The following is a 27,715-nucleotide window of genomic DNA, read 5'->3' as shown; positions in this document are numbered from 1 at the left end:
AAGACATCAAAACTCTGCAAGAGATATAATGCAAAATGTGAGGATGGGGATGATAGGGATGTTGATTATGATCATGGTTGTGATGCAATCAAAATCAAAATACCTTTTACCAAATGCTGGTCAGGTGAAAGGAAATCAAGCATTGACGTGAATTGAGCAGTCAAAGGGTGTATGAAATAACACTCCAAAGTATCAAATGGATCTAGCAATTGTGATAGTCATGAAAGAAAATCTACTGAACAAGAAGTTATTGCATGTATTCTGTGGAAGAGAATCAATTCAAATTCTGCCCAGTCCAACCCATTATTTGCGTTGCACGTATGTCATGAGAATTAAATCGGAACTAAATCTCAGTAGCTTGGACAGGTTAGTAATATCTCTGTATCATTGCTATCGCTTCCTCCACTCCAGTACCTGCTGAAGCAAGAGTCGGCCAAGCCTTTGAGAGAAGCCATCCAGAACAATCCCACGAAGCTCATCAACCTGGCTTTCAGCAAGACTCAGGTATGAAGAAACAGTGACCTTTTCGTCTCCCAGATACTCCAACTCCCAAGCATCTTTTTAAACCGGAGATTCTCCTGCCCAGACCCCCCCTAGCAAGCTGGAGGCTGTCATTGCGCAAACATGCGCACAATGTTCATATTCGCATAGAGCACATCAGGAGCGTGAAGCGCGACATCTCTCACGGCGGGGGTCCATTAAGGCCTCTAGAAGCTCCAGCATTATAGATGCCCTCTGATGCTATCTTAGCCTTTGTGTTAAACACATGACAAAACTAGAGCTTGGTGGGAGAAAGTTGAATTTTTAGGTGGGAGAAAATACATCTGTAACCACTTGTAACATCTTACCTTTACACTGACTGAACAACGAGCTTTAAAGTTATATATTCAACAAGGCGCCACTTCTTATTTTAAATTCCTTAAGATTCCTCTTGCTTATCAATTTTCAGCTCAGTGTGTTTGTTTTATTGTTTTATTAGAGCATGACAATCTGTACATTATGTTTGAATCCTGAGGTTTTGCATCAGTGAGTACAGTGTACAAATATATATATCACTCACACAATGAGATAAAGTAAAACAAGAACATCGTACTAGGTCTACACTGTCAAATTCCATGGCATTGATGACTGTATTTGATTTCTAACAGGATTGTCTGTAGATTGTTTTTCTTGTTTTTTTATCACTGTTTTTTTTTTTATTTCAAAAATTATTCAAATCAAACAAAATCAAACAAACCATGCCACAACTTAGCAACTAAGTTACTTCTGGTGTGCTTCCACAAGTTTGCTTGGAAAAGTAAAATAGCTGATCACCCTGGCCTTTGAGCCTCTCCCAACAACTTTGAGAATTACAACAGAGTAACAACATGTGTGCATAGTTGTCTGAGATTTGTCAATTTCAGAATGGCTTACCACTGTTATTATTCCCCCCACCACACCTTTCCCCCAGCCTCCAGCCAGGCCAACCAACCAGGCAGAGAAGTCTCTCCTGGAGCTACAGTTCCAGTCTATCAGGATCTGCTGCACGCTGGTGAAGCATGACAAGGAGTGGCTGCCTCAGACACCGACTGTGGTGAGTAGATGGATGAGGGAAGGGAGGGAGAGAGGAGAGGGAGAGAGGGATAGAGGGAAAAACCAAGAGAGGGAAGGAAAGAATTACAAAGAAAGGGACAGAGAGGGAAAGAGGGGGTTAGATAGTCAAGAGAGGAGAAATTATCTCAACTATATCTTTCCCCCAGTAGGATTGCCAATCCCAGACAAGCACAAGCACAATATGTAAAAACAAACCATGGGAATGGTAAATAAACTGAGGATTTTGGCAGCATTAATTCATATACAACTGAAATGGGATGGGGGGGGGAGGTATTTGGGAGGGAAGAAATAAAAGGGTGAGGGGGTTGTTAGGCAAAGGAGCACCACTGATATAAAGTCATCTTGTCATGGAGCTACCTGAGTTCAAATGAGGGAGACTTTGTGAAGGATGTATGAAGTGAAAGTCTGTGTGGAATTCCTGTGACACAGCCATTCAAAATGAGGAGGAACTGGAAAAAAAACAAACTAACAAACAAACAGGAAAAATCTGTGCCGTTCTGTGAGGAGATGGGCACCTTGATGTGTCAAGTCATGAAACATGGCCAGAAGATACATGTACACGATAGAGAAAGTCACTTCCACTATTTTCCGCTTTGGTACATGTAATTCCTCTGAAATGACCTTTTTTTTTTCTCCATTTGGTATTCACCAGCTATATTGATTTGTGATGGTTTATCACATTATTTGTTTGTTTGCTTGTGTGTTTATATAGTGTCCAAAGTGTAAACATGGGCACCTTTTCATGAAACTTGTCAGCCCTGGCAAGTTGTCAGTCTCTGAGAATTACCATAGTAACAGTTGGTGACTAGAGTCTCTCAGCCAATCAAAACCAAGGATTTTACCGGAATTTTCAGAGACCGACAACTTTCATAAAAAGGTGCCTTGAACTTGACACCATCTCTTCCTCTTCATGCTCTCCTGTAGTTTGTTCACCTGCGCCGGATCTGGGTGTCGGATGCCTTCCAGGAGAGACATCGTCATGACAACCAGGGGGTCCCCCACTGGGAGGAGCCCAAGCTCCTTGTCAAGTGTCTGCTGAACTATGCAACGTAAGTTTGTCCCCACTGTTAACCTTTTGTATGCTTTGAGTGCTGATTGACACAGAAAACCCTATAGTGTTGTACACACTGTCCAAAGTCCCCGGCACAGAAAGGGTTAAACAAGTTGTACATTGCACTTCCCATAAATAGTAACATATTTGAATGTGCGTTTGAAACAAGCGGGTACACGCTGTATCAGTATTTCTCTCTCCGCATGAACTTAGTAATGTGTCAGTATCATGTTTTAATTTAAAGGGAAGCAGTCCTGAGATTTTCACTGTACTGATAATTAAGAAGAGTAAAAAATATAACCTTTCACCAATTTATACGCGTGGACATCAAAAATTGTCTCCGTACGTGATTTAAAAAAAATAATTCCTGCAAGCGATCGTGTAAGAGCCTGCCAAAAGGTGCAACGTCATTGATGCCCTACTCTCAAGTTGACAGCCGTGCCTCAGAAAACCAATTTAAGTGTTCAAAATGATCATATCTGATTTTTTCATAAAATGTGACAATATGTGGTTTTATTATTTCAAACAAAATATTTCAAGCTTATTTATATATACAATTAATATAAAAATAAATAGTAAACATGTATTTATAAATAACTAGGGATGACGAGCAGAACACCGCTGGAAAGAGTTGTGCATCGATGACGTATGACTCTCCGCCAAGACTTGTTCATTTGCAGAGTCACACTTTTTTAACTGAAATTTACGAGCTTATTTGGTGATTTGAAAGTTTGTTTTTGATGAAAGTAGTTCATTGGAGGTACCAACAACAACATATTTTTTTTAATTTCGTGAGGACTGCGTCCCTTTAAAGGATGGGAGATTAGTATCTGTTGTTATCTTTCTCCATCTTTCAATCAGGCACCACCCGTCCAACGTGGAGCTTCTCTTCCAGCTTCTGAGAGTCTTCAGCAACCGGTACCTGCCCAACTTCCAGTTCCTGCGAACATTCCTGGAGGAGAAAGTGGCCCAGGTCAGTCCAGGATTTGTAGAAATTTTCAGCACTGTATAATTTTTTGTTTGTGTAAAGACCAATTTGTCATTAAATGTTCTTTTGTGGAGTACTGTATACACCATGTATTTTGCCAGGATTTTATATTTGCAAATTTCAAGCATAGGGTGCTGTTCATGAATTTGACAATACTAAGAAATATTTGCTCTGATCCAGATATAGATGCGATGTGTATTCGTGTATTTCTCCGTTCATTACTGTACTCTTATGATGGCGAATTTGACTGTTTTCGTAAGTTTTGGAAAGTGCCAATTTGTGAAAAATGAAACTCGCTAAATATATGCTTGTAGATTTCATGCCATAACACACGAGATGGAAGTGGAAGTGGAGCCATTATTCATGGAATTCCTCTCTTCATGTCTGCAGGGCTACACCTTTGAGCAGAAGAGGCACATCTTCTTCAAGTTTGTTGAGCTCTTCCACGACAAGGTCTTTCCCCAGGAGCTGAAGGCCAAGGCGCTGCAGTACGTCATCAGTCCGATGTTTGCTGCCTCTTTTGACAAGGGCGAGGGTGACAGCGTGAGTACCAACCCTGGTCCTTCGATTTTTTGCATTCGTTATCAGCCTTGAGAATGCCCTGGATGGCTAGTAATGTCTAGGGTAAAAGATAGAAAACTAACATGCAAAAATGTGTGCATCATGGAGAAATACCAATTTTTTGAGAGAACCTAATTTTTTAATTCATTTCAATTTGGACATTACGAGGAATACAGAAATACATGTTGATAACTTTTGAATTCTTTCCTCAACTTTCCTAAATGAATTCTACTTTTGTTTGTGTTTGGTTTTTTTTTTCATATGTGCGAGGGTATCTCTCAACAGTTTTGTGTGCAATAAGTTAGGAAAAGTGAATGATAAAGATGCATTTGAAGAACATTAAATTGCATGTTTGAAGTCACTGAGCACCGATATCAAATGAAAATGATACAGAGGAATAAAAGCTACCTAAATGACGTATATTTGAAGATCTGACAATGAGTTTGCTTAGAGAGATAAACTATTTTTAAAAAAAAGCAATATTTTTTGAAGAGGAACATCACAGGACATACATCATAATTTTCAAATTCATGCATGTGTTATCCACAGCTGATCGGGGGTCCCTCCAACCCGGGCCAGGACAGTCCCGACAACCTGGTCAGCGTCTTCATCAGCAAGGTCATCGATCCCGAGAACCCCTACGGCACCTCCGACTCTGTGCGCATTCTCCTGCTCCAGTTTGCTGCCCTCCTGGTGGAGAGGGCCGCCCCCCACATTCACGATGCGGCTGACAAGTGAGTACACTCATTCGTTAATTCAATCTCATTTGTATTCATATCTCCCTGCTCTTTCCACAAAGCGCAAGCACTCTGAAAGACATGCCTCTGTTTCTGTAACAGCTGAGCGCAAAGGAAAGAAGCAATATCTTGAAACTATCAATTTTGATAATAACCAATGTTTTACTAGTGCCTTTTCTATACAGACTCAAAGTGCTTCAACAATTTCAACAAAATACAAGAAATCAACAGTAATTACTGAACAAAACAAACAAGCATCCCAGTTAATATCTTGTGTGCTTTGAGAGCTAATTGGTACAGAAAAACCTCATAGCCTTGTACACACTGTTCAAATTTCTTGGCACAGACAGGATTAATTCATGAACCTCTCAAGTTTCTGATTGCCTCACTCCTTTTGCCTCCACGTGATAACGGTTGCCAGGTCATTGTGTTTTGGGGGTTTGTGTATCTGGCAATCTTTTTAGACATAATAGAACTTCTTTTTCTGTGTTGTAGTTTTGGCTATAGACTAAAGACACATAGCAGTCTTTTAACGAGAAAATGAAGTTTAATTTTATGCATATTCTAAAAGAGCAATAGCCACATTTAGTTATGGCAGACCACAATTTTGTTGGACGGGACATCAAATTAATTATTTCATTCACAATTGATGATGTTAATATTCGCTTCCGTCATGTGGCATCAATCAAAACAGGAAGCAGGGCACGAAGCTACGCCGCCTCATGACGTTCGCCTGGCCTTGCCTGATTCAGAAGAACTGCGTGGACCCGACCACCAAGTACCACGGCCATCTCCTGCTGGCCCACAACATTGCCAAGTTTGCCATCCACAAGAGGATTGTCCTGCAGGTGAGTGGTCTAAGCCAAGATGGGGGGGGGGGGGGGGGGGACTTCCTTAGTCTTAACTCTTCAAAGTCCCCTGATAGGGATTATTTCTCCAAATTGAGATGAACCTACAATTTTGGGTTTGCTTTTTTTTCTTTGCCAGAAGTTTTATGGCACATTTAAAAAGGTTTAGGATGATAAATTTTCCTGTTCGTCTTATGCTGCTGTGATATCTTTTTTTGATGAGTAAGGGACATCGAGTCACAATGATACTTTGTCAGGATAGTGGTTTACAGAATCGAGAGTCCCTTCTGGTTGAAGTGATGTGCCATTTGAAACAAGTGGGATGATTTGAACACAAAATACAGTTTGTGTGTTAGGTAGTTCACCATTGTTTCTTGCTATGTGATATGGATAATTTTTATGCTGATATTTGATGAGTGTATTACAGAATATTAAAATTGTCTTGTTCTTGTTTGTTCATTCACTCATACATTTATTATTAGTTTCCTAGCTTCTCCCATTTTCTGTCCACCCACACATTGCCTTCCATGAAATACAAAGATCCTCATTGTGCATTTGCATGAAATAAACAAATTTGTAGCCTTGGTAGTGTGCTTTTGAAGTTACATATGCATATACACATATTGACATTTTTAATTGTCTCTATATCAAATGTTCAGTTGTGTATGGCCAGATATCATTTGTGTGCCAGTGGAGTATAAAACGGTATTCTTTTTAAGCAGTGACTAACCGGAAGTTCGATGACCGTTACCCTTTTCCCTAGGTATTTCATAGTCTGTTGAAGGCCCACGCAGGGGAGGCCCGGTCAGTTGTCCGGCAGGCCCTGGACATCTTGACCCCGGTCTTGCCCCAGAGGATGGAGGATGGCAATGCCATGCTGACCCACTGGACCAAGAAAATCATTGTGGAAGAAGGCTACACCATTGCTCAGCTGGTCCACATGCTGTGAGTTCCTCAGTATGCCAGTTTTATCTGACATAGTCCCCAATACCACTCCAACAAAAACTTAATATTTTGTGGGCGTAGACACTGTTGGTGCAGAATGATTTTTCTACGATATTGATGTCGAGAAAGAATGATGATTGTATGTTGCTGTGAAGGTTTATAAGATCGATTGTAAGTGATTGGTAGATGGCGATGGAGATGGTGGGAACTATTACAAGAGAAAGATAATGACACTAAGAGTGATGGTAATGGGTATGGTGATGAGAATGAGAAAGAGGAGGTTGAACAGTATGATGATGATAATAACTATGACGATGATGATGGTGATAGTGGTGATGATGATGGTGATGGTGATGATGATGATGAGGAGGAGGGGGAATGATGATGTTAGGATTGTGATGATGATGGTGATGAAGATGATGAGAAGGAGAAGGGGAATGATGATGATTTAGGAGGAGGAGAAAGGAGGAGGAGGAAGAGGAGACATGATGATAAGGATTGGGATGATGATAATGATGATGATGATGATGAGGATGATGAGGATGATGAGGATGATGAGGATGATGAGGATGATGAGGATGATGATGATGAGGATGATGATGATGATGATCCCAAAGCAAAATGTGTATTGGAAAGGTAGGTATTGCATTGAAGTGTGTCATTCCACAAGTTTGACATCAAAATGTCTTTAGCATCTTCAGGTAATCAAATCATGACATTCATTTACCTGGTTGTGCCCATACTGTCATTACACTCACACTTGAGAGAAGGATTGTTTTTGCTGATGATATTTTGGAGGGCAATACGCGAGGTCGGGAGAAAGAAGATTTATTAAAGCATAACTTGGCAAGAAATACACTACTTTATATTGGAAGTCTGACCTCCCTTTCTGTGTGCTAAACCTACAGTCAGCTCCTGGTGAGGCACTACAAGGTGTACTACCCCGTCAGGCACCACCTGATCCAGACAATGGTCTACTCCATCCAGAGACTTGGCAACACGCCAAACGCCACCCTGGAGCACAGAAAGCTGGTGGTGGAGCTGGTTGAGGTCATTATCAAGTGGGAGGTGCAGAGGATCAGGGATGATGAGGGACCAAGTGAAGTAAGAAAATACCAACCTCTTTCATTAACACTGTATACTGTAAAACCAGAAACTTTTCGTGATATGAAACTCGTGAATTGGAGCCGACAGCCTGTCTTGCGACACGAAACTTTTGCGAATTGACGACTGTCATTCAATGCATTGTGTATAGACAAAAACTAGGTTTGCATGCATTTTACTTTCACGAATCTTGGCTCTTCATGAATTTCGCAAAAGTTTAGTGCACAAGAAAATTTAAAGTTTTACAGTACCTGTACACAAATGCTGTGGCATGGTGGACTCTTATTTTGTACCCTGCTAAAAAAAGTGTAGTTCTTAAGTGTTATATATATGCGGGCAAGTTTTTGTGTCTTTAAGATGGTGATCGCATAAACACTGACCAAAAAGTAAATGCATGAATGGGGAAGAAGATTGCAAACTGATGGAAGGTGGCTTGTAATTCTGTACCGCAGGTTTGCGTGTCACGATTATCTCTTTCAGATTATTCACCATGTATGGTACTTCTATTCTCGTGACATGCACAAGGAGCTGCCGTAATATAGTACTTGTGCTTTTGTCTCAAGTTTTCACACAAACTCTTCCATGCTAGGTAAAGGCAAATATGAATTTCTTGGGGTAGGTTATTCGCTGAGAGACATGTTTTGCAGGTTGGTCATCCACACTCTTGTTTTTTCTCGCTCAATACTGTGCAGAGGCGCATCTGTAGTCATTAGAGTGTTATTCATAGTGTTGATGTTAAAGGGATGGTACAGTATTAGTGGGGGCGAGGATAAGGCTTTTAACTTTTTGTGAAATACCAAGAAACCACTTATGAAATAGTACAGAGCACACCATTCTAAGATGAATTCAAAGTTTGTTTGATGAAAATCGGTTTTGGAATGGCTGAGACATCCAAAAACAAAGTAGAATGAAGCGATCATAATAAAAGGTGGGTCCCACCTTTTATTAAGATTGCTCTATTTTGCGTAACTCGGCCATTTCAAAACCAATTTTCATCAAATAAACGTTGAATTCCTCTTGGAATGACATGCTCTTTCATATTTCGTATGTGGTTTCTCATTATCTCACCCAAAAATGTTAGAAACCTGAAGTTAGGTCTCAGCCAAAACTATACGATCCCTTTGATACTTTGTCCTTTGCCCATCTGTTACACTGTCTACCTTCCATTGTCTTTCTTCTTCTTTTTTTTACATTCTCTGTATACCCATTTTTCACACTTCATCTCAACTTATCTGTGTTGAAGTGAGGTAATGTTCTCCTTTTGTCTGCATATTTGTTTATCATTTGTTTGTTTTGGTCATTTTCCAGGCCACATCTTCAGAGGAAACGCCCGTCGCGGGGCCTGTCAAGCGAGCATCGTCCACCGAACTGCCCGACGCCAAGAGATCGAGACACACCTCGGGAGCGGTGAGTACATTCCTGCCGGTCTGCCCAAAGTTTTGTGTGTGAGAGAATGGTCAGCTAAAATCAATTTGTGTCTGTTATCATGTGAGAAAAAAACCAATTGATGAGAATATCATGAGGGCTGATACTAAAAATGAAGGTGAATATGTTATTAAGAGCAACACACATGCGTTATCCTCCTTGCCTTGTATATACATTTTATGGTGTCATAGATCTAGAAATGTTTTAGGTTGTGAAGAGATTCAAAACAACCATTATGCCCATAGAGTTGAACTGTTGCATTGTATATACAATTGTATTTAGGTGTTATACCATCAAAGTGCATTTCAGGTTGGTGGATATTAAAGAGCTCATAGATTTACTGATGGAGTCTTCTAGACCAATAATGCGTTAAATTTCAGTTGCAATGACATTGACTATTAACTGATGAAAGCCAAAGAACCTTCAGCCCTTATGATCAAGAGAGAAAGAATTCGAACTGGTCTGGTGAGATCAGTTCTTGTGTTGTAACAAAGCAGCTTTCAGGAGAGCTCTTCAAGTGTTTTATCATGAAGTCACAGACTTTCCTAGGCTCCGGTGCTCTTCTTTATCAGTCTGTGTTGTGCATGTTGTCTTTTCCACTGCCCACGGACAGCCGTCGGCACACTCTGCCTCACCCGAAGCAAGCAAGCCGGTGGAAAAGGTAACACGCCCCCCCCCCCCCCCCCCCCCCCCCCCCAAAAAAAAAGGTTGTCATGCAGTGAAGCAAGTTTGTTCACCCCTGTGAAGTTTTGTGGCAGCTGTAACCCCTCTGTTTGTGGATCAGTAGTGAAAAAGATATCCAAGCTGCTGTGTATATATGTTTCTAATATACGTCTTCTTCTTTTTCTTTCTATTTTTTTTTTCTTCTGTTGCTGTGTATTCTCTCCCTCTCTTTCTAATCTTTCTGTTCTGTTTCTGTGGTTCTTCTGCTCAATATATCTGTCTTTATCTTATTTGTGTGTGTATATATATCTTTCTTTGTTTCTATGTTTCTGTTTCTATGTTCTCTTCCCTGTATCTTTTCCCTCTGGTTTACCTTTTCTTGTTTTTACTCTCTCTCTCTCTCTCTGCTATTATCTGCTTTCCCTTGCCCTGGATTTGACTTTGTTTTTGTGTTGGCATTACTTTGTCTGTGCTCCTTCTACCTTTCTCCCTCTTTCATTGTATATTCATTCCTTTCTTCTGCTCCTCATATCTTGTGTGTCACCTGTGATGTTACGTCTTTCTTGCACTCTGTTCTTTTTATATATCTCACTATGTCTTTCTCTCTGTCTCTCTCTCTCTCGTTGTGTATCTTTCTCCCTTCTCTCTATTTTCTCTCTGATTCTGTCTGTCTATCTGTCTCACCGTCTCGCCGTGTCTTTCTCTTTCTGTCTCTGCCTTTCTCTATTTTTGTGTCTGTCTCTCTGTTTTTTTCTCCAATTCTGTCTGTCTATCTTTCTGTCTGTCTCTGTCTCTTCTTTCTCCACCTGTCTCTTCATACATCTCTGTCTTTATGTTACTGTCTCCCCTCTCTCTCTCTATTTTCTCTCCGATTTTGCCTATCTGTCTTGTTGTCTCTTGCTATTTCTGTCTCTGTCTCTCATTGTGTATCTGTTTCTCTTTTCTCTCTATTATCTTTTTGATTCTGTCCGTCTATATGTCTCCCTGTCTTTTTTCCCTCTCTCTGTCTTTATATATCTCTCCCTTCTCTCTCTAATATCTCTTTGATTCTGTCTGTCTGTCTCTGTCTTCTTTCTCCATCTATCTCTTCATATATCTCTTCATATATCTCTCTCTATCTGTTTCTTCTCTCTCTTCATATATCTCTCTCTATCTGTTTCTTCTCTCTCTTCTTTCTGATTCTCTCTATCTGTCTCCCTGTCTTTTTTTCCTCTCTCTGTCTTTATATATATCTGTCTCTTCTCTCTCTATTTTCTCTTTGATTCTGTCTGTCTCTGTCTTCTATCTCCATATATCTCTTCATATATCTCTTCATATACCTCTCTCTATCTGTTTCTTCTCTCTCTCCTTTCTGATTCTCTCTGTCTTGCTGTCTATTTTTCTCTCTTTATATATCTGTCTCTTCTCTCTCTATTTTCTCTCTGATTCTGTCTGTCTCATTGTCTTTTTTTCTCTTTCTCTCTCATTTTCTGACTCTCTTTTCCTCTTCTTTCTCTCTTTCTGCCTTCGCTTGACTAACCGACAGCAGACGGCCCGTAGCATCACATCAGAGGCCAGCAAGCCGATCGAGAAGGTCTACTCAGACGCCGTTGTCAACTTCCTCATCCGGCTCGCCTGCCAGGTCAACGACAGCAGCAACACGTCTGCTGTCGGGTCGCCGGGTGAGCAGCTCTCGCGCCGCTGCATGGCCCTGCTGAAGACGGCCCTGCGGCCGGACGTCTGGCCCAACAGCGAGCTGCGCCTCAACTTTCTGGACAAGCTCTTTCTCTCAGTGGTAAGGGAGCACTGTTCTGCCAGGTCTCCGGCTTTGTGCTGAGAGATTCATGTCACAATCAATGTTTATCTAGATCTATGTTTGTGAAAACTGTATAGACACTGCAAACCCATTTCAAGGCATTGCCTTATTATCATGAAACGGCTAAATAGAACAGTTTCTGTAATCTGCTAAAATCCATGGACGTTTCTTTGGCTACGGCCTAGTAACAAACCATTTTATTCACCTTGTCTTTCCAATTCAGATTCCCTGGTAGGAATTCACTTGATAATTTTCATTGGTTGTTGCAGGATGGGGCAAGTCTAGGCAAATATTGGGGTTCTTATTAATGTTAAGGTCATCTTTTATGAACAAAGCATGCATAGAATATGAATACAGTACAAAAACTGCCTACCAGTATTTTAGATACTGATGAACTGTGCTGACTATCCTGTATGATGTTGTTCAAGTGTATGTAAAGAAAAAAATCCCTGCAAACACAAGTTTTGAGACTTTATGCTGTTACTATTAACCAATCTATAAAGAATCACCAAGCTATTGAATTGTTCACAATATAATCTATTCTTACACTGATGTCTATGGAAAATAGTGAGTATTGTAAATCAGGTCATTCATAGGTTTTGCACTTTTTTGGAAGCATGGAGCGTTAAATTTCGACCCAAAGTTTGTCATAGCTTTGTGTGGCGATACACAATATCAGATGCTTTAGCTGCATGTAGAACCAAGCAGCTCAGATATAAAAATTTCAAATTACACACAGTGTTTGATTGTGACTTTAACCTGTTTTATATGTATCCACAAAGACTATATTTTTGTATGTATTTGTCATATTCTTGTGGAAACATCAAGTGCAGATTGTATTACTTGCTGATGTTGTTAGATGTTCATATTTAGTTCAAAATGCACCATGTTCAAAGGTTTGTGTGTGCTTTGTGTGTTATTGATGTGCCTTTGTGTTGTAAGTCTTAGTAGTGAGAGTAGTAGAGCACCCATGGAAGATGAGATTGTTTTATCTTCACTTGGCTTCCTCTTTTGGCAATAGAGAGATAAGTCTGTGTGGAAAAAGAAATTATGTCTTTGGAGGTAGTTGCAAAGCATGATGGTAAATCTCTTATGCCAGGAGAAACTGGAGTAGATTGGACACAGTCAATCTGTTGTTTATGTTTTTTGTTTTTTGTCTAGCCCATATTCTTATTTGCTGTGTGTTGCATAGACCCTGCTGAATGTTATCAAAAATTCATTCTATTTGACCTATTTGTGACCTTTCATACCTTTTTTTTGTTGTTGCAATGTTCCCATGTGAATGCATTGTCATATCGTAGACTTGTAAGAATGAAGTGGACTGTAGAGGGTCATATTAAGACTTGAATCCAATCCAGAGATGTAATTCAGTGCATGTTTTATGATTCACTGAACAAGCTTGTAGTGTGTGTGTATTGGTGTGACTCACGTGAGGTGGGGGAAAATTACCGTCTTGTATTTGTGTCTCTCAAATACTCGGGCCAAGGACCAACAAGCCATTGGCAACTACGGAAACCACTGCGCCGGACTCGATGTGCTCAACTTCTTACTGGGTGTGATGGTGAGTCCACTTGCCTGTTTTCTTTAGAAAGAATCCTTGTAGGATTTGACAAAAGGGATTGTGTTGTGTTAACAGCATTTCCAAATTAATCATAGAATCTGTTGCTTGTAGCCTCAGGAGTGGATGTTACTTCTTCATGTAGATGCAGGAAATGCGTACTGTGGAGTTGTGGACACAGATTTAAGCATGTGGGACTACCATATGTACCTTTTGCTGTATGAGGGGTTTTTCTTGTTGTTGTTTTTCTAATGATCCACACTTTTTAATATACAAAAGCAAAAGAAGCTACCTTTAGGGATAGTCTTGTAATTCTTCACAACTCTTCCCTACTCTTCCCACTGCCAGTAGCATTCATATTACAAAAAGAGAATAGCTTAAAGAAAAGACAAGTCAGCTGATGTACAAGGTTGTACCTATAAACCTTACATACTAGTTCATGTTTATTGTACAACAATTTCAATGTGGAGATGTGATGTTGCTGCTGGTTTCAATTGCAAAAAGACTACTGTAAAACCAGAAATTTTTGCTTGCATTATAATTCAACAAATTTTGTGAGAGCTAAGATTAGCAAAATGAAAATGCATGCAAAGTTCTTTGTCTACACTATATACATCATATGCCAATGGCAATTTGTGAAAATTTCATGCAGCGAAAAAGGTCGTCAGCTCCAATTTGCAAAAATTTCATGGTGCAAAAATGTCTTCCTTTACGGTACAGTACTTGCTGAACAGTTCATTTTCACTTTGAGTGTCACTGTTTTTGTACCTTTTGTGTCATGTCTTCACATCTGTATGATATTTGCTTTCACCCACCAACACGCCAGGACAAGCCCACCATCCTGTCCAGCTTCAAGCCCCTCCAGCGAGGCATCGCGGCATGCATGACCTGTCCGAGCACAAAGGTCATCCGCTCCGTCCACGCGCTCCTCGTCAAACTCATGAGCACGTTCCCGACAGAGTCGAGTGAGTTTTTCCAACCACCGTAGAAACCAGAACATCCATTTAATAGATTCTTTTGATGGCTTTTTGGATGTGCATTCCTGCATCCTTCAGCATAAAGCCACAAAAAGTATAAGAATGAATCTGTATTCAAATCATGTGCCCATTCTTCAATGCATGAGTTGATAAACAAAGATAAGATTACCGAATATCTGTGAGAAGAAACAGGTGATGATTATATCATTTGTTTGTGCTCTGTTTTCTTGAGTAAAGGTGAGGAAGTTCACATAGTGCCAGGGAGTCAATTTTTTTAGCACATTCATTGCAAGTCACAAGAATTTTCCTACCACTGTACAAGATGGATTTTGATGTAAGAATTTATTGTTTACAGGCAGGATATGAACACCTCACCATGGTAATTTCTAAATGCCTAACCCTTAAAATCTATTCAAATGAATACAGGACAAACTTGTGGGCATATTCCTCATCAAGTTGAGGAGTATAATCATCTAATCAATTCACAGATTGGAGTACAGCAAGAAAACTGTTGAAAATAAAGAAGGATCATGCAGGTGGCCATATGTCATAAATACTGTAGCCCTTAATACAAGGACATCTTCTGTATACACCATGTATTTTACAAGTCTAATATTTTGTGAATAAGACAGTTTCGTGAGTGATTGAATTTGCCGTCAAGAACCACAGTGATGAAAAGAGAAATATGTATTTTCCCTTTTCAGGAGAAAATTTAGTGATTTTTTACATCTCTTGATGACAATACACAGCTCATTTGATGCTGGGCTGTTTCGTGAGGCAGTATTTTCACAAGCTGTTTGTGTATTTCATGAATATCACCATACACACGTGCTCACAAAATTTGCAAAAATGAAAACACTGCATACAATATACAGTGTTCATGGTACTAATATCAATTTTGGTTGTACTTGGAGGCTGTTTTTCTCACCAAGAAGGCAAGGTTTGATGCTCTCCATCAATCTCGGTGCTTCTCTTCCCTTTTTGTCGCGACACCACAGGTACGTCAAACGTGGCGTCCAAGTACGAGGAGCTGGACAGCTTGTACGCCAGCGTGGGGAAGGTCATTTACGAGGGACTGACCGCTTACGAAAAGTAAAGTCTTTAAATTGTCGGATTTGTGGAATTAGCCATTATGTGTTTGTGCGGGTGCGTGTTTGTATTTGCGTGTGTTTGTGTCAGAGAGTGTGTGTGTTGTGTTGTATTGAGCCTGTGTTTGTACAATTTTCACAATGTGATAAAAGTTGCAACAATTGTCAAATCTGCAGGAGGTCAGGTTCGATTGATGTCAGTGCATCATCATTAGCTATCATCTTGGGCGGGTTAATTTGCAGCGACATTCAAAGATTTTAAACTAAATGTGTACCTTTCTCAGTTTACACTCCCATCCCCAACAAACAAGAACAGTAAATAAATTGGTTATCAACAAAGACTAGGGGTTTCTCCTTAAAGTCATCGAAAATTCCATGTTGAGTGAACTCCTCTCAGTTACAAAAGGAAATGCTTTCTGTAAGGTTTTGATTTAAAAGTGATAGACTTTCTCCCATTTTCCTTTTTTCAAATTGTGATGACTTTTCATTGGTATATTAGAAGAAAATGGAAAGGTGTGAAAGGAATTTTATTTGCTCATGGAGTAGTCTAGCGAGTTGATGTTCCAGAACATCATCACAAGTGTGTGTGTGCAATGCTTCTTCTTGTTCTTTCACTTAAAGGGCCACCAACGGCTCCCCCACATCGGGTCTCTTTGGCACCCTCATGATCCTGAAGGCAGCCTGCACCAACAACATCAGCTACATTGACCGCCTCATCACCGTCTTCATGAGGGCGCTACAGAAGATGGCGCGTGAGCACCTCAACCCCAGCAGCACCGACGCAACCTCTTGTGAGTTTGCGGGCATTTTTTTAATTTATTTATTTATTTATTTACTTATTTGTGTTTGTTTGTTTGTTTGTATTTATCTATTTATTTATTTGTTTATTTACCTATGTATTTATTCATTTGTTTATTTGTTTGTTTGTTTGGTTGTTTGTATTTATCTATTTATTTATTTACTTATTTATTTATTTATTCATTCATTTATACATTATCATTACTATTATCATCTCTCTTTTTTTGCTGTTGGACTTGATTTCATTGTTGCTCCTCAAAGAGGGAAATTACATGTGGGCCTATCTCAAATGCAGAAATATGAGTGATGCAGGTTTATAGTGAAGTTTGAGGAAAATCAGTCAATGCATTCAATAGTTATGAATCTTTACAGTTGGTTTACAAATCCATGTCCCATCATTGCTGGATAAGAAGATCACAACAATTTGTGATGTCTCTTCGGTTATGCTGCTAAAATTCTCTCCCCCTCCCCCCCCCCCTTCTCTGCACCCCCCAGTGGCCTCGGAGCTCCTGATCATCAGCCTCGACCTGGTCAAGAACCGCGTGGGCGTGATGAGCACCGACATGAGGCGCAACTTTGTCCAGGTCCTGACGTCGGTCATTGAGAAGTCCCCCGATGCCAAGGTGCTCAAGACCATCGTGAAGATGGTGGAGGAGTGGGTCAAGGCAAAGGTCAGTTTGGAAAAAAAGTTCATTCTTCTGTTGTTGTTGTTGGTTGTTGGTTGTTGTTGGTTGTTGTTGGTTGTTGTTGGTTGTTGATGTTGTTGTTGTTGTTGTTGTTGTTGTTGTTGTTGTTGTTGTTGTCGTCATTGTCATTGTTGTTGTTGTGGTGGTGGTGGTGGTGGTTGTGATGGTTCCCTTTGATTCTCACAACATGATCAGTTTTGTGATTCTGATGTATTGGTGGATGTGTGACTGCCAGGCAAGTGCTCACCTTTTCACTTTATTTGGAATCTTGTAGGTAGGATCACTTCTTGAATGAGGGTGTAAAGATAATTTGTGCTACAACTTTATTACATTTTGTGTTCATTTGCTACTCAAACCAATACCCCACTATAATAAACTTTTTTTTCCTTGCGTACAAGCTCAGAAGTCGAGATATTTTAATGAGAATGTATTACAATGAAATTAATGTTACTTTGTGCTTCTATTGCTAAATAATAATGTGAACAATAATAATAATGATAGGAATTACTCATATAGCGTGACATTCTATATCCACAGAAGTGCATCAAGCACTTAGAAGTGAAAATGGGAAATGATACAAACAGGGAATAATGCACAGCAAACAAACAATACAAAATATTTCAAACTACTTGATATGGATGTTTCTTTTTGACTGTTTCTTTTCATACCTTTCCCCCATGCCTTTCCCATGCCTCCCGTGCCTTTCCATTTTTCCTGTCCCTTTCCCTCCCACCCCCCGGGCATCCCTGACGTGATAACCCACCCAAACCAGACGGCACTGATGGTAAACCAGTCCCCTTCCCCCAAGGAGAAGACCATCCTCCTGGTCAAACTGATGCAGTACGTGGAGAAGCGCTTCCCGGAGGAGTCCGAACTCAACGCCCAGTTCCTTGAGCTGGTGAACTGGGTCTACAGGTGAGAAAAGCCAGCCATTTAGTACAGAAAACACATGTTTGGTTGTGGTAAAGCTAACCAATGGGAAACATTTTTTGAAGTTACTTTTCCTTTCACAATTATATTTCAAAAGACACCATCTGATATATATAGGTGACATTTTTATTAGAAGTTGTATTTGAACCTATTTTTTTTTTTTTTAATAGCTGGATAAACTTGAGAATAAATTCTTGATGATGAACAAAATATATAGAGCAGAATGATCATGTCAGTCTCACCTCTGACTAATATTTACGCCTGTAATCTTCATCGAGGTTTGATATATGAATTCCTTTCAATTTTGTCAGTGTAAACTCCCAAGAATCGTAATAAACTAGCTTTTAAAGTATGTTACTCTTATGTTGTTTGTGATCATAGTTTTACCCAAATTTGTGTGAGCCATGTCAGTACCTAGACAGTTTATTGTTAGTGTTTGTTTCATTACAAATGTATCATCGAAACAGTACTAGTATTCATTGCAAATGCAATCTGTGCAGCATAAGTCAGTTTTGCATCCACTCTGTGTTTTGTTTCGCTTTTTACATTCCAGGGACGATTCTCTGGCCGGTAGTGACCTGACGTCCAAGCTAGAACCAGCCTTCCTGGCCGGTCTGCGATGCAGCCAGCCCCACATCCGGACCAAGTTCTTTGAGGTCTGTTGCAGTACTCCAGCAATGCATCCCCCTATGAAAAAAAAAACTAACAACAAATAAAAATAATAATTACTGGTTTACCTTTGATAGTTCGTAGTAATAATTTGAAAGAAAGACTCCGAGAAACGAGAGTCAATGTTTATGAAAGAAAAGTGCTTTTACATTGTTTTTGCTTTTGTGAGTGAAAACATTCAATGATTCTTACAAGATGTTCTGCCTTGAAGATTTCATGAGATAGCTCCTCTGTCACCAGAGAATTGCAAAGTGTGCATGGAATGTGTAGGGCTTCTAGTAATGAATGCTTACACGTTCTGAATGTCAGATATCACAAGGTATTGAGGTGAAATTCATTGTTATATGCTACCCCAGTCCTATGTGGTGCTAAATACAAACCTTTCCAGAGAGTTTCAGGTGATTGGTGTTTCCTTGTACACTGTGTATTATTATTCATTGTTATATGCTACCCAGTCCTGTGGTGCAAAATGAAAACCTTTCCAGAACATTTCAGGTGTTTGGTGTATCCTTATACACTGTGTATCCTTATTCATTGTTATGTGCTACCTAGTCGTGTGGAGCAAAGTGTAAACCTTTCCAGAGCATTTTGGTGTTTGGTGTATCTTCTACACTATGTTCCTTTTTCATTATTATATACTAGTACCCAGGTGTGTGGTGCAAAATGAAAGCCTTTTCAGAGCATTTCAGGTGTTTGGTGTATTCTTATACATTGTGTAGTAACTTTTCTTTTACACCAAGAATAGCCAAGTCGTGTATCTCACTGTCATATTTCATGTGTAATACTGTATTTCTCTCTTCTTGTGCTGCATGCATGCCTTTTTGCTCTATTATTTTGTAGAATCCTAATTTAGAAAAGTACTATGTTAATGTGATTTGTGATTTTGCTCTAGAAATATTCGCCTGTCTCTATATACCAGAGTTTCATTATTTGGTGAGTACTCATTATAACACAAATATTTGACACCGCCCATCTGTGTTTTCCGTAGGTGTTCAATGCCAGCATCAGGAGACGACTGTTTGACCGACTCCTCTACATCATCGACTCACAGAACTGGGAGGCAATGGGCTCCCACTACTGGCTGAAGCAATGTGTGGAGGTAGACATTTCTTTTGTCATGTATTAACTTTTAAGCTGTGTGTGTTTGTACATGTACATAAGAGCGCATCAGGAGTAATATTGAATATTCTTTAGGTTATGAAGAATAGTCATAGTATGATACATGATGCACTACTGCAGCTGAACTTGATTTTTGAAGCATTTTTTTGTGTGTGTCTGTGTCTTCTCATTTTTCTTCATGTGCTCTCTTGTAAGTGGGTGTAAGACATTATATCCTAATTATCCTTCATTTGATAATGAAACCCTGTTCAGTGATAAATCTACAAAGCATTGAATGTACACTCTTGTATGACCAAATGTAACAGTGCCGTGATGATGATGATGTTGAAGACAAAGACCTACAATGTATATCTTCCATTTCTCTGTCTCCTCTGAGATATCCACTTTGTTTTCCTGTTTGCTTGTCTTGTAGTCAATCAGTCAATCAGTCAATCAGTCAATTAATCAATCAATCAATCAATCAATCAATCAATCAATCAGTCAGTCAGTCAATCAATCAGTCAGTCAATCAATCAATCAATCAATCAGTCAATCAATCAATCAATCAATCAGTCAATCAATCAATCAATCAATCAATCAGTCAGTCAGTCAATCAGTCAGTCAGTCAGTCAATCAATAATCAATCAGTCAGTCAGTCAGTCAGTCAATCAATCAATCAATCAGTCAGACAATCCATCAATCAATCAATCAATCAATCAATCAATCAATCAATCAAACAATCAAATCAATCAATCAATCCGTATGTTTTAAATCAGTCTCTGTTTACACCCATTCATATCCCACTTACCTGTTGTCCTCCTCCATTTCCCCTCTCCAGCTGCTGATGTCGTCCAGCTCCAACAGCACGCTGATCTCCACCATCAACACGTCCCCCCTGCCGTCCATCACGTCGGTCATCAACCTGGCTGACAGTCAGGAGAAGGCAGCCTTCATGCTGGCCGCCCATGTCAAGGAGGAGCCCATGGATGTTGAGTCGGACTCGCACAAGGAGGAGGTGAGTGATAAGATTCAGCAAAGAGCGTCTTTAATTATACATTGCATCTGGAAGGCCACAGATGCTGAAACAGTACTTTTTAGGCTTAAAAAGATCATTTTGTTATGGTGAATAGAATCTCAAGTTGAGAACAAAACATTACAACCTTGTCTCAATGTGTTAAGCAAAGCTAAATTTGCTACACTGCAAAGTTTGACCATCCCTGTTCTCACAACAACATGATACTTCAGCCAACTGAACACTGCAAGTCAAATGTACTACTTGAAATGTTGCTATCTTCTTTAGTAAACCAGAAGTGATTATGATGCTATTACCCAGGTCAAATGCCTATTTGAAGAGACATGCTCAGTATGTAATGAAAGCGTATGGCTTTTCACCTTGCACTTATAAAAGAACTGTGATGCCTGAGGAAAGACTCAATTGGTCATTGTCATTTCTTGATTTTAGTCTGAATTGACAAATTCTTGTCAAGCTCAAATGCTCCTTTATCCTTCCCCTTCCACCCAGGACGTCGAGATCGACATTGAATTACCCCAGAATGAGGGTGGTGTGTCCTCCACTGCCCCCTCCTCGGAACCCAGGCAACAGCTACAGCAACTCATCACCAGGGACATCAAGTTTCTGGAGAGCCTCCGAAACGTCAAGGTCTGTTCACTACTTGATCAATGACCCCTTTCCACGACGGTGACATAACATTTGCTACTTGTGACAATTGCTTTGGTCTTCTTTTCCCCAAGGCCTTAAGGTTAGAGTTGTGATAGGGTTTTAGGTATAGTTTGATGTGAGGATTAGGATTAGGTTAGGCTTGTGTATGTGGGTAGAACTTATGTTTGGCTTAGCGTGCAGATATTTCATGGGAGCAATTGTCGCAGGAGCAAATGTCATGGAACCATCACGACAACCTGCTACATTCACATGCTTTAGACGGAAGTTCTGGTTTTTCATCTGTTGATACAAAGATGTCTCATGTTAGACAGGGCAGAGCCAGGCAAAAACTGCCTTTTTTTCCAGTCAAGGTATTCTCACTTGATTCTGGTACTTTAGACCATACTTAACAAAATAAGCTTCTGCGCCATCTTGAAATCTGTCCCGAATCCAAGATGGCCGCCAGAGGACCTAAAAAGTGCCTTCTGTGGTTAAGATTTGTCTGGGGATGGGTTTTTTTTTAACTGTATTTAATGATAAATGGTAAGAGAAATAAGATTCAGTGGATTAAAATCAAAATCAGTTGTTTTTATTGCGAAAATCCAAGATGGCTGCCAGACGCGGCTCCCGAAATTAATAAATGTCATAACATCTGTTCTGAAAGGTTTATGACCATGATTTTGGTGTCTACCCCTAGGTTTTTAGGGGTGAGGAATCTATTTCTGCATGTATTTTGCCAATTTGAGTGTTTGATCTTCGAGAAAATTCAATATGGCTATTACAACTGGGCCCTCGTTAACCTGAATTGGACTATGACATTCTCTGAAGCCTTTTTTTCAGGGTATGGTTTTGTGAACTAAAGAGACTGTAATGCTAACTTAAAGGTTCTGCCCCATCCAGATGCATGGATTACCGGCAAAAACCCAGGTGAAACACTATTTCAGATTTCAAATGGAAATTCCCATGAAGTTTGAAAATTCAGATCAAGGTTGGATCAGCTCTTGCCCAGCTGTACTAGCCGTAGGCCTATTGTATTTTCTGGCTTGTGGTTGTCCAGGGTTCTAAGTGTCCCACAGGTATGCCAACTGTTCCGATTTAGCCGTATTTTTCCGATTTTTCTGATAAAAATACGCTTGTACGCTTTTTTGTGGTTTGTCCCGATTTTTTAAATTTCTGATCAAGGCTGACCATACCCACTCATTTAATGCACACTTGGCAGAGATACATTGCGCAGGCAAAGGCTACTGCATATGAATAATGTGTACGTGCGTGTACTGAAAATGCAGTGCTAATGGACTTAAGTAAAACAACCTTTTTTTACCTGACAGGCTGCCTAATTTGTGAATTAATTTGTGACTTTGCGTAGATGTTGTGAGTATAAAAATACTTACGTGGGCATGATCATCATGTCTGTCATAAATATTTACCTCTGAAAATGAAAATTATATATTTTTAATGCATTTTATTCAATTTTCTCCTGATAATCTTAATTCCCATGGCCAGTCCCATATGAGTAATTTTTATGCCTCCGCCACGAAGTGGTGCCGGAGGCATTATGTTTTCGGGTTGTCCGTCCGTCCGTCCGTCCTTCCGTCCGTCCGTCCGTCCGTCCGTCCGTCCTTCCGTCCGTCCGTCCGTCTTTCCGTCCGTCCGTAATGAATTTTGTGGACAAGGTAACTATCAAAAGCTGTTGAGGTATCCTGATGAAACTTGGCATGTATGTGTATTAGGGGGTGAAGTTGTGCCTATCAACTTTTGGGTGCACGTGCTCAAGGTCAAAGGTCAAAAGGTCAAGGTCAAATACATAAAATTTCACTATTTCCACCATATCTATGCAATGCCTGAAGATATTTTCTTGAAACTTAGTGTATACATGTATTACCCAATTTAGATTCTCTGGTGAAAGTTTGGGTCATGAGGTCAAAGGTCAAAGGTCAAAAGGTCGAGTAAAAGTATTAAAACTTCGTTTTTTTCTCTGTAAATTGGAAAATTGTTCAAGGTATCTTCATGGAACATAGTATATATACATGTACTGACTGGCAGTGATTATCTAGAGAATGTAGGGTTCATGGGGTCAAAGGTCAAGTGCAACACTTCAAAATTTTACTATTTCCCTCATGTTCATGCAATGCCAGCAGGATTAGTATTTTTTTTTTTACACTTGGTGTATGCATGTGTAACCTAATAGAAATTCTCTGGAGAGTTTTTTTTTCTTTTTCTTTTTTTATTGCCTCAAAGGTCAAAAGGTCAAAGATCAAGTGAAAGTGCTGAACTAACTTTTTCCTCCATATCTCGGAAGTGGCTCAATTTATCGTGAAACCTACTGCATATCTATGCATGTTCTACCTGAAAGTGATTATCTTATGAATTTTAGGGTCTAAGGCCAGATGAACATGGTGACAATTTACTATTCAGTACAGAAATTGCACTTTTTCTCCATACTGGTACCATGAAAATTACTCAATGCATAAATGTATGAATGGGTCAAAGTCAAGTTAAAGTCCTTAAATCCCCAAATACATGCTCTCCTATTCATCCAATTAAACCAAGTTCAAGGAAGGTGAACATTCAACACATTTCTGACAAACTTGTCATTTCAATATTTTGCCAGTTTTGTGAAAATGTAATCACTCATTGTCCACATGGACTATCTAGACCTATTAGGAGAATCATGCATTATGGCGGAGGCATACCAGTCGCCATAGCGACATTTCTAGTCTGTTATGTCTTGTGGTTTAGTCACAAAAACTTCAGAGTTTCAGGCAGCAATAATAGCCATATATTTATGACAGAAATGAATGTAATATGTCTCGTGTTCCATGAAATGCCAGATTTTTTAAATAATTGATATTTTGATTAAATAAATGAGAAATAACATATTTTTATTCTTTTCTTTGTGCTTTTCCCCAGGCCATTCCTTCAAATATTGTACAAGCGATATACTGGTGTAAAATATATACCATTTAAGCCTGAATTTTCAAGTTATGACATTTATCAATTTCGGGAGCTGCGTCTGGCGGCCATCTTGGATTTTTGCAATAAAAACGACTGATTTTAATTTTTATCATTTGAATCTTATTTCTCTTACCATTTATCATCAAATACAGTAAAAAAAAAAAACCATCCCCAGACAAATGTTAACCACAGAAGGCACTTTTTAGGTCCTCTGGCGGCCATTTTGGATTTTTTGGCGGCCATCTTGGATTCGGGACAGATTTCAAGATAGCGCAGAAGCTTATTTTGTTAAGTATGGTCTAAACACAGAACTATATAGGTAGAATGATCAAGTGGGGTCTGAAAGCATAGCCAGCGCACGCGATCTCCGCCATTTTGGTTAGTCTTTTGTTACGTCACGGCTTGCGTGCGCAGAACAGGGTTTGCAGGGTTACAGCATAGCGCAGGCCTACGCTGACTTTTTTTTTCTTCTTTTTTACCTCCCCTGGCCCTGTTCATCGCAAGCCGTGACGTAACAGAAGACTAACAAAATGGCGGCATGTAATGTGCGCGCAGCTGGCTATAAAGCTACGCATGGGTTGTGAATGGGCTTGATCAATCTACCTATTTATATCTGTGGGTCTAAAGTACCAGAATCAAGTGAGAAAACCTTGACTGGAAAAAAAGGCAGTTTTTGCCTGGCTCTACCCTGTCTATGTATGAGATCATAATCAGAGATGTACATCTTGTAAATGAGAGAGAGATAAAAGAAATCATTTGAATGTTGAATCAAAAGATCAGAGGTTCGAATTCCCTACTCTGTTTTTTCTGTCCAAAACGGAGGATAGGATTTGACATAATACTTTATCCTTATGGGAAAAAAATCGTTTGAGGAAATGTTTGTGCCATGGTGCTGTATGGGCAGAAATGTGAGTAAAAAACAACAGCAGACCATTTTAACCCTAACTTACCTGGGGGGGGGCCATAATGGCCCCCCCTCGACGAATTCCGCGACCATTCCGCCGCGCAAAATTGTTGACTGCGTTGCTCGCTGACTTTTTACTTTCAAGTCTCGCGCAACTTTTGAGACCAAATTTGTCGTGCCCGGGCATACCCTTCAAAAAATTTTCGTCAACCCCAAAATTGCTCAAAAACGTGATTTTGTGTACAAAAGTCAATACAAATTGTGTTTTTTCAATTGATTCATATAAAGATTCATATTTTTGATTTTAATGGCTGAAATCAATTTATTTTAGTATAATTATGCTTCTAAAGATGTGTATGACAAATTCTGCTGAAAAAAACAAAAATAAAAGTTCGAAAAAACAGAGAAATATATAGAAAAATGATAAAACAATAAAAAACATAAGAAATTAATTTTGATACCGAACTTTTTTTTACACACAAATGTTCGAAATGTCACTAGGAATATTTACACCAAAAATCAGCATTCCATAAGCTTTTATAAGCCAATTACAGACGAAAATGAGGTTTTTTGCATATATTTGCATAATTAATTAATTTAAAATAGAAAATGCAAATTTTTTGAAAATTTAACTTAACAGGCTTGTAGATTGCATCCGACTTTATGTTCATGCAAAATTTTGCTTTGATCGCGTGATCAACGGCCGAGATCTGAAGGGGGGGGGGGGGGGGGGCCATAATGCCCCCCCCCCCCCCCCCCCCAGGAATTCAAGCTTGCTAAATAGCCCAGGTAAGTTAGGGTTAAAGGACATGTAGATATTACACTACCTGCATGATTCAAAATCCGCATCAATACATGCTGATCATGGTTGTTTGTCTGTTTGATTGTTTATACCTTGCCAGACCTTCACTTTCCTACAAGCCGTCTCCCAGCTGTGTCACAGCGACACGGAGCTGACCCACTCCCTCTGGGTCAGGGCTTTCCCCAAGGTCTGGAAGATTCTCAACGAGAAGGAGCAGACGGTGAGTGGTGGCGCTGTACTCGGCCAGAATCGTTATCTTTGTTTTGGGTCATGTTTTTAAACCCTACAGTGCTTTGTCTACTGGTTGGCATGTTCATTGACAGGTGCTTTCTTTGCCAGTTAGCAAAGATTTCAGGAAACTATCTGGGGAAAGAGTAGAGATTACCCGCTTCCAATTCTGGAAACTACTTGCCAAAGAATAGAGATTACCTAGTCTTCATTCTGGAAACTATTTCTTCAAGAATAGAGATTAAGTATTCCTCCCACTCTTTCTTGTGTCTAGCCTTCCATTTGGAATGAGGCATTGTTATATCTCTCTAGTGGGCTGGCAAACTTTTATCTAATTAGGTCAAGTGTGGAGGGGGTAATGAATACTGGTGAAAAGGCATAGCAATTCATAGCTCCAAATGTGTAGAGTCTTCAGGCACATAAAGGGTTAATTGGATGACTCAGGCAGTAAGGTGGCTCTGTCAGTAGCGTGCCTGCCTTGCACTCAAATGGCTCATTTTGTGCCAGTAGGAGACAAAACACTCTCCTCCGTAAAAATCTGACCCCACTTCTCGCAAAGAGTGAGGTGCAAAGCCAATGATGTGGTCAGTCCTGCACACACATACCCACAAATTGGAATCTGTGAAGGGAAGTATGAGATAGCTCATAATTTCAACAGGGAGAAGATGAGAAGGATGAAGAGGAAAAGAGGAAAAGGAGGAGGAGTTGGAGGAAGAGGGAAGGAGGAGGATGAAGAGGAAGAATACAAATGAAATAGACAAGGAATAGCTTGTACAGCCAGTGAGGATCAAGATAATAAAGTTTCCATTCACTAAAGTTCTGGTAATTTGAATGGTGCTGGTGATGTCAACTGAAGGTGACTATGATCATGAAAGATGATTGATCAAAGTGATGATTTCAGATGTTTTCACTTCTCTTTACAATCCCTGCAGACCCTATCCCAGGAAGTCAGCCCGTTCCTGTGCAGCGGCAGCCACCAGTACCAGAAGGACGCCCCCAGGAGTACCATCCATACCTTTGTGGAGGCTGTGTCCAGATGCACACCAGCCATCAGTATCAGACCATGTGTGCTGAGGGTGAGTGACCCTATATCATGAGACAAGTCTCACTGAATCCATTTAAGAGGACTATGTGAGCAGTTTGGAAAACAGCCATTAGTAATGAGTAAGAAAAAGTACCTTTTTGCTATCAAAATTGAACTTCTGTGATAATGGATGTCATTGACTGCAGTATTGGCTGCTTGCTATTGAAAGGAATATGGCAAATTCTTGATAAAATAATTTGTATTTTCAGGTTAGTCTGTGTCACCATCTTTTCCACCAAAGTAATCTAGTTTACATCATAGAAATAGCTTTCATATAGCAATGTTATAAATGACATGCATGTGTGGCTGGTTCTTATTGCATTTCACCGTGTGATTTTTTTTGTCTTGCGAAACCCCAGTACCTCGGCAAGAGTCACAATCTGTGGCACCGCTGTATCCTGATGCTGGAGCAGAACGCTATCACCAGTGGCTTCAGCAGCCACCACCACCGGCCGCGCAGCTCAAGCGTCTACGACTTCTGTGAGCCGGACAACACAGCTGCCATGCAACAGGTAGGTTGGGGGCAGGGGGAGGAAGTCTGTGAGAAGTTTTAATCCCCTGAGTTGAT

General features: G+C 39.9%; 1 protein-coding gene across 1 annotated transcript in view; it reads left to right on the top strand.

The window, feature by feature from the left end:
- The window catches only part of LOC139708193 (transformation/transcription domain-associated protein-like), an 87,898-nt gene that overhangs the window by 40,424 nt on the left and 19,759 nt on the right, over positions 1 to 27,715 (top strand). Inside the window, exons 35-58 of the mRNA XM_071620168.1 lie at positions 412 to 504; positions 1,451 to 1,573; positions 2,518 to 2,642; positions 3,506 to 3,617; positions 4,023 to 4,175; positions 4,743 to 4,927; positions 5,625 to 5,778; positions 6,542 to 6,723; positions 7,632 to 7,827; positions 9,136 to 9,234; positions 11,444 to 11,689; positions 13,197 to 13,271; positions 14,095 to 14,233; positions 15,244 to 15,337; positions 15,955 to 16,124; positions 16,627 to 16,802; positions 17,590 to 17,732; positions 18,301 to 18,403; positions 19,405 to 19,515; positions 20,353 to 20,529; positions 21,037 to 21,174; positions 25,936 to 26,055; positions 26,996 to 27,139; positions 27,507 to 27,659. Of these exons, the coding sequence (XP_071476269.1) occupies positions 412 to 504; positions 1,451 to 1,573; positions 2,518 to 2,642; positions 3,506 to 3,617; positions 4,023 to 4,175; positions 4,743 to 4,927; positions 5,625 to 5,778; positions 6,542 to 6,723; positions 7,632 to 7,827; positions 9,136 to 9,234; positions 11,444 to 11,689; positions 13,197 to 13,271; positions 14,095 to 14,233; positions 15,244 to 15,337; positions 15,955 to 16,124; positions 16,627 to 16,802; positions 17,590 to 17,732; positions 18,301 to 18,403; positions 19,405 to 19,515; positions 20,353 to 20,529; positions 21,037 to 21,174; positions 25,936 to 26,055; positions 26,996 to 27,139; positions 27,507 to 27,659 (3,411 nt within the window). The remainder of the gene's footprint in view (positions 1 to 411; positions 505 to 1,450; positions 1,574 to 2,517; positions 2,643 to 3,505; positions 3,618 to 4,022; positions 4,176 to 4,742; positions 4,928 to 5,624; positions 5,779 to 6,541; positions 6,724 to 7,631; positions 7,828 to 9,135; positions 9,235 to 11,443; positions 11,690 to 13,196; positions 13,272 to 14,094; positions 14,234 to 15,243; positions 15,338 to 15,954; positions 16,125 to 16,626; positions 16,803 to 17,589; positions 17,733 to 18,300; positions 18,404 to 19,404; positions 19,516 to 20,352; positions 20,530 to 21,036; positions 21,175 to 25,935; positions 26,056 to 26,995; positions 27,140 to 27,506; positions 27,660 to 27,715) is intronic.

The sequence above is a fragment of the Diadema antillarum genome, unplaced genomic scaffold (assembly GCF_040938485.1).
Source record: "Diadema antillarum isolate AM-2024a unplaced genomic scaffold, OU_Dant_1.0 seq00001319_RagTag, whole genome shotgun sequence".
Lineage (NCBI taxonomy): Eukaryota > Metazoa > Echinodermata > Echinoidea > Diadematoida > Diadematidae > Diadema > Diadema antillarum.
This window is presented reverse-complemented; position numbering and strand designations above follow the sequence as displayed.